The sequence below is a fragment of the Egretta garzetta genome, unplaced genomic scaffold (assembly GCF_000687185.1).
Source record: "Egretta garzetta isolate BGI_Z169 unplaced genomic scaffold, ASM68718v1 scaffold70, whole genome shotgun sequence".
Classification (NCBI taxonomy): domain Eukaryota; kingdom Metazoa; phylum Chordata; class Aves; order Pelecaniformes; family Ardeidae; genus Egretta; species Egretta garzetta.
Window position 1 is genome coordinate 2798239 of NW_009258539.1, and position 13217 is coordinate 2811455.

A 13217-nucleotide genomic window follows, 5' to 3' on the forward strand; every position below is an offset into this window, starting at 1 on the left:
GTGGTTGAGTCCTCATCCCTGGAGGTATTTAAAAGAATGATAGATGGGGTGCTTAGGGACACGGTTTAGTGGTGGGATGGCAGGGTTAGGTTAAAGGTTGGACTCTATGATCTCAAAGGTCTTTTCCAACCAAAGTGATTCTATGATTCTATGATTCTAAGCTGGGGGAAGAAGAAGGAAGAGGGGGACATTCGAAGTGATGGCATCTGTCTTCCCAAGTCACCGTTAGGTGTGATGGAGCCCTGCTTTCCTGGGGATGGCTGAGCACCCGCCTGCCCATGAGTAGTGGCGAATGAATTCCTTGCTTTGCTTGTGTGCGCAGTTTTTGCTTTCCCTATTAAACTGTCTTTATCTCAACCCATGAGTTTTCTCACTTTTACTCTTCTGATTCTCTTCTCCGTCCCATTGTGGGGGGAGTGAGAGAGAGGCTGCGTGGTGCTTAGTTGCCAGCCAGGGTTAAACCACGACATGATAATACTCCTCTTCCTTTGTGGTGTTCCATCCCTATGGCATTTATCGGTTATGACCTTTCACTTTCCTTTACCCTATGTCATACATATTTATAAAGGTAGGATACCAGAAATATGGTTTAGTTAGAGCACAGCTGTAGGACAGTAGGACTGCATAGCTTGTATATAGGAGTAACTTATGTAGAACATCTTTTCTTACAAGCATGTAAAAAATACCCTGTTTGGCTCTTTACACATCTCCGTGACCTTTTCTGATGCTCTCTCATCTTTCCCCCATAAAAGGGCTAGGTGCAAGAAAAAGGTGTGGTTTTGCTGTATCAAAACCTATAAGCACAAGCTTCTTAGCCTTCTCAGCAGTACTGTCTCCTAAAGTTGATTTCCATTTAACAGGGAATTAGCCAGATGTTGCAAACACTGCAGCAAGTTCCCCTTTCAACTGGTTTTCACTTTGCCAGTTTCATGTTTTCTGGTCTGAAACAAAGGGATCCACAGGCCATGTTCTACTGAGCTAATAGGCTTCTGTGAAGTTCCTCTATTACCGTCTCCACAAAGAAATTGGCTCTTATGAGCAGGGAATAAGACAAAATATTTTGCAGACACTAGTTTTTCTTCTTTGTGTATGTAAACAGCGGCAGCTCTCTTCCTCAGGTTGTAAAAATAATTATCTGAGCTAATCTCAGAAGAGCTTGTCACGTGCATTTTGTTTGCAGTGACACATATGTGCTTACACAGACACATAAAATACAACATTATTTGTTTTGGTCTCTCTTTCCTTCTTAAATATTAGCTGAGGATGTTTCCATACTTACTAATTTGATGGCAGAGGGGAATCAAAGAGAAAGGTGTTTTTCTTGAAAATGAAAAGATTAAAGTTTTTGGGTTGTCTTGCAACACATACAGATTTGTCTCTAAATACAAGAGGTGTTCGTTAGTTGGCCCACAAAATTGTTTATTTTGCTAGCTCTTCAGCAGCTGGGAATGACTGGAAATTTGGTAAATGGCACTGCATGGTTTGGAACATCGTTTTGATAGTCTAGTGGTTGCAGAAGGAAGCACCTTGCCGCCTGTATTGGTGTGTTTTTCCATCTTAGAGAAAACTGCCTTGCAGCAGTTAGCAGATGGCACGAGAAAGGACAGAACACAAGGAAATGGGAGATGCTCTCACTGGAGGGTAGAACCTGTCCTGCTGGCTTGTGTGAGGCTGACCTGGCAACAGTATAGGTGTTAGTCATCTGTTAAAATGTAGTGATTGCCCCCTTAAAAGGCACCAACTTTTTCTTGTCTCAGCAGTCAGATGCTTCTGATAGTTATTCCTTTATAAAGTAGCATTCTCTGTGTTAATTATTGTAATTTATAATATAACTGCAATTCTTAAAATTCTGAGAAACATTACACTGATTTTATATATAAAGGAATGTTAATACAGTAAATGAACTCCAGTTTGCTACAGGCAAGTGTTGTAAGCTTTCTTAAATAATTCTTCTGATACAACATTTACTGTATGTTAGGTTACATTTTGAGTAAGAAAGTAATACCGATTACTTTCTTTAAAAAGCCAAAACCAAACCAAAAAACCAACAACCAACCAAACAAACCCCAGACCTCTTACTATAACTCTTTTAGTTCATGTATTTATGGTAATATAGTTTTGTGGTGGGGTTTTTCTGTTTGTTTTACTTTGTTTTATTTTTTTTAATATTTTTGACAGCCTCTCCTGGGACATACGCATCTGAAATATCAGTGTGTCTTAACGATAATCCATCACATTACAAAATAACATTGTCTGGCACTGTGAAGTCACCAAAAATAAATTTTGATCCTCCCTTTTTAATGCTGATGCCAGTTCCTCTGGATGTGAAAACTGAAACAGTCATCAATATAATTCCACAAAATTATTTAAGGTAAAAATCTCAAAATAAATTTATTACAGAAATCCTGAATAATTATTGGGTTTGTTGTCTTCTGAAAAAGTGAATTCATTTTTGTTTGTGAAGGTTAATATTAATTTTCTGCACAGCAGAGGTAAGAGTTTGCATATTTAAGAGAAAATTCATGTAATTAATATTGCTGTACATTCAACGAGCTCATGTTCAAAAATTACTTTAAATAGCACAAAAATCAAGAAGAGAGTCCTTCCAGGATTTTTTGTTAACTTTAGCCAGATACCGAGATCACAGTCTTTTTTTACATTGTAGTCAGATAAAATTTTTCTGGTTTATTTTCTCTAATCCACAGGTTAGAAAGCACTCTTTTTTTTGTTTGTTTGTTTTGTTTTGATTTTCATTTTTTCCCCTTCTTAAGCAAGATTTTAGTACCAAAGGGGACAGCACAAATGTTTTAATCCTGTGACTTAATATAGTAAATAATCCATATATTTTTCATTTTTCTGTGGATTACCTACTTTATCCTCTTATGTGAATTTATAAGAGAGACTTTTTGTAATCTTCATACTATGTAGCATAACCCAGCACCACGCCTATTCCAATCTGATAGAAATCTTAATATTTTAATCTTTCCAAGCTCTGTTGTGTATGTGTATGTCAAAATATGCTTTTCTGGTCTCTGTGACACAACTTTTCTGTTTGTAATTGGTAAGGAGCAGTAATATTGGTTTGTTATGCTTACGTAGGTATAATTTCAATACCAGAAGAACTGGAGCAAAACTCTTTAAGTTGCCGTAAATTAATGAAATTAACTTTAAAATTATTATTGTCTCATCTTGTTTGAGTTGTAGTACTTTATCAAGTTGTTTGTCTGTTGTCAGTAACTCAGTAGTTGGAACTGAAAAGATTCCATATGGACCTAGACTGGCTGCCTTTCTTATTTCAGAACTGGAATCTAAAATTACATAACTTGGGGAAAGCATCTTAAGTATCTTCACAAATTTTCCCTTAATATTTCTATTTTAAAACTTACTTTACCTCATTGTGCAATAGGGCAGTTCAATCAGTATTAATGAAAGCTTTAAGTTTAGCCTAAAGTAAAGCCTAAAGAAGTAACGCTTATGCCCTTTGTAGCACAGTTAGTAGAAATTGCTCTTCATTTGGATGTTGAACTACTGTGGGTCAGTATAAAACATTCAGATACGTACATAGAAAACAAACTAGCATCTAAATGCTAAAGGCATTTTAAGTCTTTATTTAGTTTCACTTGATTTGTACTTCAAAACTGAAGTTATTCTTCTGTATTTGTCTGTGAAAAGCAATTTTGTAAATGTATGAATCTGTGAATCAACTTTATTGCTGTCATCCTGTGAGCACAAACACCATTGCTATTTATTTTTAACACAGGCAATCACAAATTCAAGTTGAACTTCCAGAGCTTGAACTTGAAGATGGTGACAAGATTTACCCTTTTTCTGTACAGTTCCCAGAAGGACAAGATATTGTTCTTTCATCAGATGGCACAAATAAGGAAGTAATTTGTCATATCAGCTTCAGATCATCTAGGCCAGTGTCACTTTTAGGGAATATGTTTTTCATCGATGAAGAAGAAAACAGGTAATATGTGCAATTCAAATTCATTGGGGGCAGGGGTCAAACTGACAAAGTTAGATGTAAGACACAGAACTCACAATGGTTAGGTAAAGGCATACAAGAATAATTCTGAAAAAAATGAAAATAAAGCATAGGAATGTATTTGTTTTTTTGACCGAATTCCAGTTCAAACCCACAAAATTCAGCTTTGTTCTCTGAGGTAAGATTCATCTAAGTGGCCATCTTAAGGTCTTGTATCTCATTCATATCTACTGGTAATTCTTACGTCTACTTCAGTCTTCTCAGATTGCTTCAGGGAGACATGGTCTTGATTGAGCAAATCCCAATGTTTTGTATTACAAAATATTTTGCTTTTGAAAAATATCCTATTAAAATTTTACAGCTCACTTCATGCTGGATTTCAAGGTGGTGTGAATTTGGGTTGAGCCAAACTCCATGAATTTTTATTCCATTGAGCCTTTCTCCTATGTTTTATTTTTTTCAACAATGAAATAATGTCTCTTTTGAGACAACATGAACCTCTTTTCTGGTTTTATCCTAATGGCATCTGGAAGAGCTTGTTGTTCTTATCACCTATTTGCAAAGAACACAATGTTGCAGAGGAGTGATCTTGCAAAGGATTACTCCATTCTCAGTCCTCTCAAAAGCTTCAGGTCTTCCTCTGATACCCAAGAATTCAAGAAGAGACATCTTCAGAGTAAAGGCAGGAATACTTCTCAAGGCGGAATTACACTGGAAGTCAGAATTTCATTTTGCTATGAACCAGCAAAGAATATGCCCCAGCCTTATTTTAAAGGGTTATCCCTCCCTCCCTCCCTCCTTCTCTCAGTGTATGCCATTCTTCAGTCTTTTGCTCTCTGTGTTCCCTGTCTTTTTTTCCCCTGCACTCTACTGCTACCTGTTTTTGTGTGTGTGTGTTCCCTTTCTTTGGTGTTTTTAGTTATTTTTTAAAATGTCACTTTCAACTCATCTTCTGTTGTTATATCTTAATCCTTAATTTTTTCTTCTCTGTTTTTATGTTCTCTGGTTTTAAGCTTTTTAGAGCAGGACAGTCTATTATGAGTTTGTATACTCTGAGCTGAGGCATTTCCTGATATCTAGTTCCTCCTGCAATATCTGTAATATTGTTACTCAGCTTATTAGGAATCTGAAGTTTACTGTCCATACCAAAGATCAATATGGTATCCTTCAGGTGGAAGAGTATGGTTTGGTTTGGTTTTCTTTTGTTTTGTATCGGGGGTTTGTTTGTTTGTTTACTTGTGGGTTTTGTGTTAGTTTTGGATTTTTTGTGGGTTTTTGGGCTACTGAGAAGGAAAGCTGCATATGTGTGTTCTGAGACAGGAGTTGGGACCAACTAAGTGATTAATATATTAATGCTTCTGCCAGTATTTTTAAAATTTGCAAGGGTTGGGGCAGTATCTTTGAGCATCTCTATAGGGAAACAGTTGATGCATGAATAAAAAGGAGGCAGACTCCTGATCTCAGTGAAGATGTTCTTTGGGTCATAAGATAAAAAGGAATCGTTTTAACAGCCAGGTGACACAAGACTGCATGGATAGATGTTGCTCATGTATATCAGAGCAATTTATTGTTTACAGATTCTAAAATATGTGTGTATATATATACACATATGTGGAGGGTTTTTTTTTTTGTATGTGTAAAGCTAGGAATTCATAAAAGTATGCTAGGGATATGTTTTGGTTTCAGACCGTGCTTCCTGTATGAAAAGTATACAGCATACTGTCTTTTCTCATATACTTTTGATATAGGAGGTATGGGACTGGATAGCGAAGTATGGTAAACTGTTGGCGTTTTCTCCTTCCCGCTCTTCTGGGCTCTTCAGTGTTTTCTGCACTGCCTTAGAGGGACTTTCTGGACAGCAGCACCAGCAGAAGCAGGCACTATCAGAGAGAAGGGATGAAGGACAGATGTGCTTTACCTTGTTATTTATCCATTTATATATTTTCTCAAATGCAATCCTGTGCACTACATCAGAAAGCATATGAAGTTTTCAAAAGTACTGAAATTGTTTGGGAATATAAGCTCTATGTCTGAAAAATACTTCGGAATTTATGTAGTCTAATTCCTGTTTGACCTAAATTGCTTTAAGACAGGACACCTAGAGTTTGGCAGCAATGTATATGCAGTATTCATACCAAAATTCATCTCTTTAAAACAGTTTAGTGATGAAGAGATCTGCAAACATGAAATTCATACATCTTATTTTGATTTTAAAGTAGTAGGATGGGTTTTAAGTAACTTTAATGGTGAAAAGCAATGCAGAAGGTCTCCCCTGCCTCTAGTAAACGGAGATCAAAACTGTTATTAAATGTTGTGTGAAAACATAACTGATTTCAGCATTTGTCCCTTTTGTTCATCTCTCCCCTTGGTGGGAAGAATTGGTGTATGCATGAGGAGGAAAGATAGGTACTACGGTAATTAAAAGCCATTCCTGCAGTTAATATTTTCAGTAAAGCAACTATCTTGAGGGTTAAATATCTCCATTCTACAGCTTTGAATGGGCTTTTTGCTAAGCATAAAACTAAATTTTATATTATTTTGATGCAAGGGTTATGAACCTTTCAGTTATTGCTGCTCACACTGGATTAGTATTTTATATTTTTCTGTATAGATTGTCAGCCAAGAATCTGCTTCTTATTCATTTTATTTAATTCTAACATTTAATCATTGTGTGGGATGTGATTCATAAATGTCTGCTAAAGCTTGCAGTAATTATGAGAAAAGGATAATTTAAGCTTATGATGAGGTCTGAAATACAGTTGCTGAGCAGGCACAATATTTAGTTTTAATAACTGTTTTTATATGATGCACTAGCAGCTTCTCAAACCTTATTGTAGAGAAATAATCCCTTCTGCTGTGTAATAAACTTTTTCCTATATTTTTCATTAAAATGAAATAAAAGATACCATCCTCAATTTAAAGGCAAACTCAATGTGTTTTTGAAAAAAAGATACCAAATAAAAGTCATCACCTTAAAGGCATCCCTGCTCATGAAAGTGAAAAAATTCACTCTCAGGAATGTCAAATAATCTTAAAATTGCTGCTTTATTTTAAAACGTAGTAGGTAAGTATTTGTTAAAAGACAGAACTAATAACCTTGGTTTGCCAATGCATATGTGATTTCCTGTCAGGGAGTTGTATGTGTGCGTGGGATGTAGGAGTAGATGATGTAAAACCTGAACACAACTGCATGAAATAGCACACCATCCAAAACAAAGGGATTCTGTGTGTGCTGTTAGTCAGTGTAGTAATATTATTCATATTGGTTTTTGGAAGAAAATATTTTTGTCGTAACCAGGGGGAATTATTTCCTTCAACTGGAAAAGTCTAAGTGCATGCCCGATTCTCTAATCCGTAGCATAGCATTATTATTCTAATAAAATCTATGTTAATTTATCCAGACTTAGGTTTTGTTACTACTGCTAATAATACCATGTGCTTTGATATTCCATTTTATAATAATCTGTAGCTGCAATTTCTCATTCTGCATACCTACCCTCATTCTTCCCAGCCCCCGCCATGGGAGACCTATGCAATGTGTTCAAATTTCAAACCTGATTCAACTAATTATCTAAGCATTTGAGCAGTTTGTTCCAAACTGTGTAACTAATGAATATAAACTGCTTTGTTAATTTGAGCCTTTTAGGAAGACAAGATTTCAGGGACTTCTAGATCTTTAATAATAAAACAATGAAACCTATAACCTTTTATAAGACCTATAAAAGTTAACTGGTCTTGAATAGGTTCCTGGTTTGTTTAATAGGCTGTGAAATCTCACAGTATCTGTTGCTGAAGATGTATTAATTTGTCAGATACTCTCTCTTTATATTTTCATTCTCAAGGTAATAATATGTATTTTTAAATTATTTGAATTAAAATTTTGAACTTCAACTCATATTCTGTGTTCTGGGATAGAATTAAAATAAGTGAGTTAAAAAGTTATTTTCATATGTTGGTAAAATATAATTTCCTGTATTTAACTACTTAGAAGAGGAACCTTAACTTCTAGACAAAATTAATTGTAGGCGCATTTCAAAGTGTGAGTATTGATGAGACAAATACTCTGTTTTGGTAATTTTTTACTTAGGCTCTGCAGTGTTTTGCTTTTCTAAATTCAGGTCTAAAATTTCAGTACGATTGATCTGCATAGTCCATATTAAGTCCATCTAAATAATTTTTTTTTTCTTTAAATCAGATTGAAAATTTGTTCAAGATAAATATTGTTGAATTTGGCTATTTTACAGGAAACATTTGAAAGATGATAGGCAATCATATTTTATAGCAAAACCATACTATATATAGCTGTAAAAGAAAACTGAAGAGATATATGGTTGTCATTTACTGTGTGCACAAATTCCATTAAATGGATCATAAGAAAGTGCATTAATATTTATTTAATGACTGCCTTAAATGAGAATTTGCAGTTAACTTCTAATGTTATTTTTAATCTCTGTTCTCCCTCTTTGCTCCTTTGACTCCAAGGCATAATAAATGACATTTCCTTGCATAGGGCTGATAGGAATACAGAAGTAAAAGATAACATAAAATCCAAGAATGTCTTGAGCAAGTATTTAATAAATTCCCTTCAACTTGAAAAACTAAACCAAAAAAAGCCTCTGCAAACATGACATGTTTATATATTTGTTCTCTAATTGTTATTATAACTTTAAATTTGCTGATTAGATAAATAATTTAGCACAAAAGAAAGTTTTCTGTCATCCTGATTGAAGTAACATTTATCTTATTATTTCTAAAAAATAAGTAGTAAACAACAGATACATGTTTTTTTTCATACAATCAAAGGAAATGGTGCTCTGGGCAGCGAAATATCCCAAACCCCCCCCACATGTGGTGGGTAGATAAATCACTGTGATCATTGATGACACAAATGTGCTGAGGTCCTTGCCTCCCGTGTTCTTCATGTTCTTCATTTCTCCATTTTCTTTCCCTCTCCCACTGAGAAGCTGGGGAAACTCATGCAATTTCTGATGTTATTCATGTTGTTCATGGCTGGAACTGCAGGAAGAGAGGTTGTCAGGGATCTTAGCCTCTAATCATAACATGATGCAACTGAGGCACAATCACTAAAAGGTACCCAGTTATGAATCTGTTCCAGTTGTTTTGATAGTCCATGAGACCTCACTGTCTCATGGAGTGCAACAGTGCATTCCCTTTTGCTGTTGGGAAACGTGCCTAAACCATGCAGCTTTTTAATAGGCACTCCTGGCAAATGTCAGATGCATGTATTCTGCTGGCGTGCCTTAGAGAATAAGAGCTGTCCATTTCTTTCAATATAACTTAAATTCTGAGAGAGCAGGGAGCTAGAATCATTGGAGTTCTTGATATTTGCCTGCTGCTTGCTACATTCGTCTGACCTAATAATATGTTGGTGTTTTAATTCAGATAGTTGGGACTGCTTTTGAAATCCAGGAAGGTCCAAACCCATTAATCACTCCTGCTCTTTTCTGTGCTTGTGGCTTTCTGCCATTTTGATGGTCCCTGCCAGCTGAAGGGTCTGTCATTCAGGAATTAAGAACCGACATCATTGCTGCTACTAGAAAAAACATGGCCACTTTCCCAGTGATAAGGCTTGTATATCTTGTGAAACCATGTGTCTGTCACTATTCATTACTGTATTATTTTGATTGCTGTGGAAGCCTGCACTTCTGCTACAAAGGACCAGGGCTCCTCAGTGTTGGGGAACTGCTCATTTATGAACAGAAATGACAGAGCTTGCATGGGTCATCTTTTCCTCTCCCAGTTCTTTCATCTCTGGATCTGTTCAAGGATTTTTGGGGCAGGTCTGTCTTTATTTTTAAATTACAACTTCTTGTTCCCTGCATCTAGTTTATTCCTTGTTCTTAAAGACATGTAAAATGCCTCACTTATGTCAAGTTTTCATGTCAAGTTCTCTTTTGTCACTAACCAATTCTGTGAGCAGTTTGTTTTGTTTCCTAAACTAGCACTGTGAACTTCCCTTAAATATTTTTTTAATTTACCCAAGCAATGTTGCTATAGAAATTTGTCGGCTAGATCTGTTAATGAATACTGTTGAAGAAGGGTTATTTAATTATGCCTGTATATCTAGAGCATTTGGGGTACACTGGTACAAAAAAAATCCATGTTTCTACTTAGAAAATGTCTGAAATGCTATAGAGAAAAATAAAAGGGATAAATACATTTTGATTCAGGTTCTTTTGTCTTTCCACAAACATTAAAACAAACAAACAAAAAAGAAAATCAGGGTCAATTTAAGAGAAGTGAACAAACTGCTTTTATATAGAATATTGGATGGTATTCTTTTGTTATCACCGTTGGAGCTTTAGTTTCTGGTGATCAGCAAGTTTCAAATGTTGGTAAGCACAATATATTTAATGGCCATTCTCCTGCTTCTGTGTTCTTTGGAAATATGCTTTAGAGAATAAACACTGAAATAGCAGTGGCAATGATGGTTCATGTAGATAACAATTTCTTTACTTGCTTTATTAAGCATTATAAAACTGAATACACTGAATAATTTAACACAGTTAGTAACTTCACATTTGCTAGCAATACAGGTACCTTTCATTCTAATAGAATAACACAGACTCTTATGTTATTTCGTTAAGTTCTGCCGCAAATACAGAACAAATACATTGCATAAGACTTACAGCTTTGTAACCTCACTCAATGAATGGTGTTATATATAAAGGTCTGTGGAAGAAGACAATTTTAAGCACATGCAGACTGTACATGTCTTGGTAATCTACTTACCATATTTGTATGGAAATACGCATGCTTTTCTGTCTGGTGCCCCATATCTCAATGCCTGTATGATAAACATTTAGCTCCTAGCATTTTTGTTTTTTTTCTGCCATGTTTCCTTACAAATGAAGTGTCATCTTTTGAAACTCAGATTAGTTTTTTAGCTACTGACTCATTCTTCTTGAAGTTCCCTTTCAAATCCCACTTTTTGGAAAATATCATATCAAAATAATTAATGACAATGATTGGACAGGTGGCCAATAAGTGAGTTGTTGATATTTATTATCACAGAATGGCTGAGGTTCTAGCAATCTTCTAGTCCTCTCTTCAAATCAGAATCAACCCTGTTGTCCAGTTGTTTTTTTAATTTCTCTGAAGATGGAGACTCCACAACTCTTCCAGTGTTCAGTCACTCTCACAGGTTTTTTTTTTTTTTCTAATGACTAGCTAGAATTTCCTGTATTTCGATTTGTACCCATTGCCTTTTGTGCTCTCACTGAGCACCACTGAGAAGATGTTGCAATGCTGGAACTTGTCCAGAGGAGAGCCACAAAACTGGTGAGGAGTCTGGAGCACAAGGCTGACGAGGAGCAGCTAAGGGAACTGGGGTTGTTTAGTCTGGAGAAGAGGAGGCTGAGGGGAGACCTTATCGGCCTCTACAACGCCGGCCGGGAGGCTGTAGCCAGGTGGGCGTTGGCCTCTTCTCCCTGGTAACAGATAATAGGATGAGGGGGAATGGTTTGAAGCTGTGCCAGGGCAGGTTTAGGCTAGACATTAGGAAAAACTTCTTCACCGGAAGGGTTGTCAGGCTCTGGAATGGGCTGCCCAGGGAGGTGGTCGAGTCCTCCTCCCTGGAGGTACTTAAAAGAAGGATAGATGAGGTGGTTAGGGACATAGTTAATGGTGGGATGGCAGGGTTAGGTTAAAGGTTGGACTTGATGATCTTAAAGGTCTTTTCCAACCAAAGTGATTCTATGATTCTAAGAGTTTGACTCCATCTTCTTTATTCCCTCCCATCAGATGTTTATACATGTAGATAAGAACCCCCTGAGCCTTCTGTTCTCCAGGCTGAACACTCACAACTCTCAGTCTCTTCCCATATGAGAGGTTCGTCAGTCCCTTCTTCATCCTGTGGCTCTTCACTGGCCAAAGTCTGCTCTTCTGAATTCCACGGTTGTGATATGACTTTTTGCCTTGTTTCCTCCTTTCGGAATCCTGAACACTACCATCTGCACATGGTCACTGCAGCCACGGTGGACCCATGGTCACAGGAGCTAAATCCTTGCTGCCAATATCAGCTGCAGAATAGGTGGTTGACTTGCAGAATCCAGCCACTCATCCTCAAGATCTTTTCCCTCACCAGCATGTTTGAAGAGAAGACCACCTGTGCTCCATTCCCTTGATCATTGCCCCCAAAGCCATGCAGTCATGCCTGATATGTTCCAAGTCTCCCCATCAAATTCACTGGTGCCCATGTGGAAGAGAAGCAGGGCCAAAGGTCAGACAAGCTGCACTGCTCTCTCAACAGCATCCTGGATCAAAGCCCCAGGCAAACAGGAAACCTCCCAAGATGAAGGGTCAGACTGGCAGATGAGGTTCTTTGTCCCCTGCAGCAGGGATTTACGCACTACTGTCACTTGCAGTTTCCTGGTGTTGCTTCATAGCTATGCTCAGCCAGCACAGGTGCTTCATTGTTCAATCTTTTTTCATCTTATGAACACTTTGAAGCTTCTAAATTTCTTGGTTAAGAATATATTTGCATTGCATTTGCTATTGGCTGGGTGTATTCATTTCTCCTACTATAATACCACAGTAGGCAAGGAGGCATGCCCTTGTTGGATTGCTAGCAGCATGGAACAGAGACAAGCTTCTCTTGCAGCAGCGCTGTGAGGTCTGAGGCTTTTTTTTGTACACAGATGTTCTCTATCGATGGCTGGTCTTTGTGTTCTAGGCTGTGCAATAGTATCTTTGCTCTGAGTAGTATCACTCATTGAATTTGGGTAACTAGTTAAGATGTAATGCAGTTGTTCTCAAGCACACTTTTCTGTGTTTCATTACTGTGCAAATCAGAGCATGAATGAAAATTTGGCATATGCCCAGATATCAAATCAGCATTGAGGATAGAGAAATCTGATTTCAAACTGAGAAATCAGAAAGTGGCGGAGTCCAATAATGCAGACATCCTAGTTACTTCCATATAAGTTGAGAGCTATGTCTTTCATTAATCTTCATACAGCTTGCTTCCATCCCTGCTCCCAATTATGTTGTCTACAGTTAACCTCACTTATGCTTGCAGCGTACTGAGAATTGTTGTTTATCACGGTAATCTCATGAGTCGGAAGTTGGCAAACTTTTCTGTGTTGTAGTTACTGATCCTGTGTGTCTTTAAATGGCTTGGTAAAGGTAGAAAAGATATTATGCTCTGACACCTGGTTTAGACATGTACAAATTTAAATGTTGTACATTTGGATAGATGTACATTATA

The 13217-nt window shown here is 36.9% G+C and overlaps 1 protein-coding gene across 1 annotated transcript in view; it reads left to right on the forward strand.

The window, feature by feature from the left end:
- The window catches only part of CFAP47 (cilia and flagella associated protein 47), a 401308-nt gene that overhangs the window by 113587 nt on the left and 274504 nt on the right, over positions 1-13217 (forward strand). The window contains exons 26-27 of the mRNA XM_035901932.1: positions 2179-2371; positions 3761-3970. Of these exons, the coding sequence (XP_035757825.1) occupies positions 2179-2371; positions 3761-3970 (403 nt within the window). The remainder of the gene's footprint in view (positions 1-2178; positions 2372-3760; positions 3971-13217) is intronic.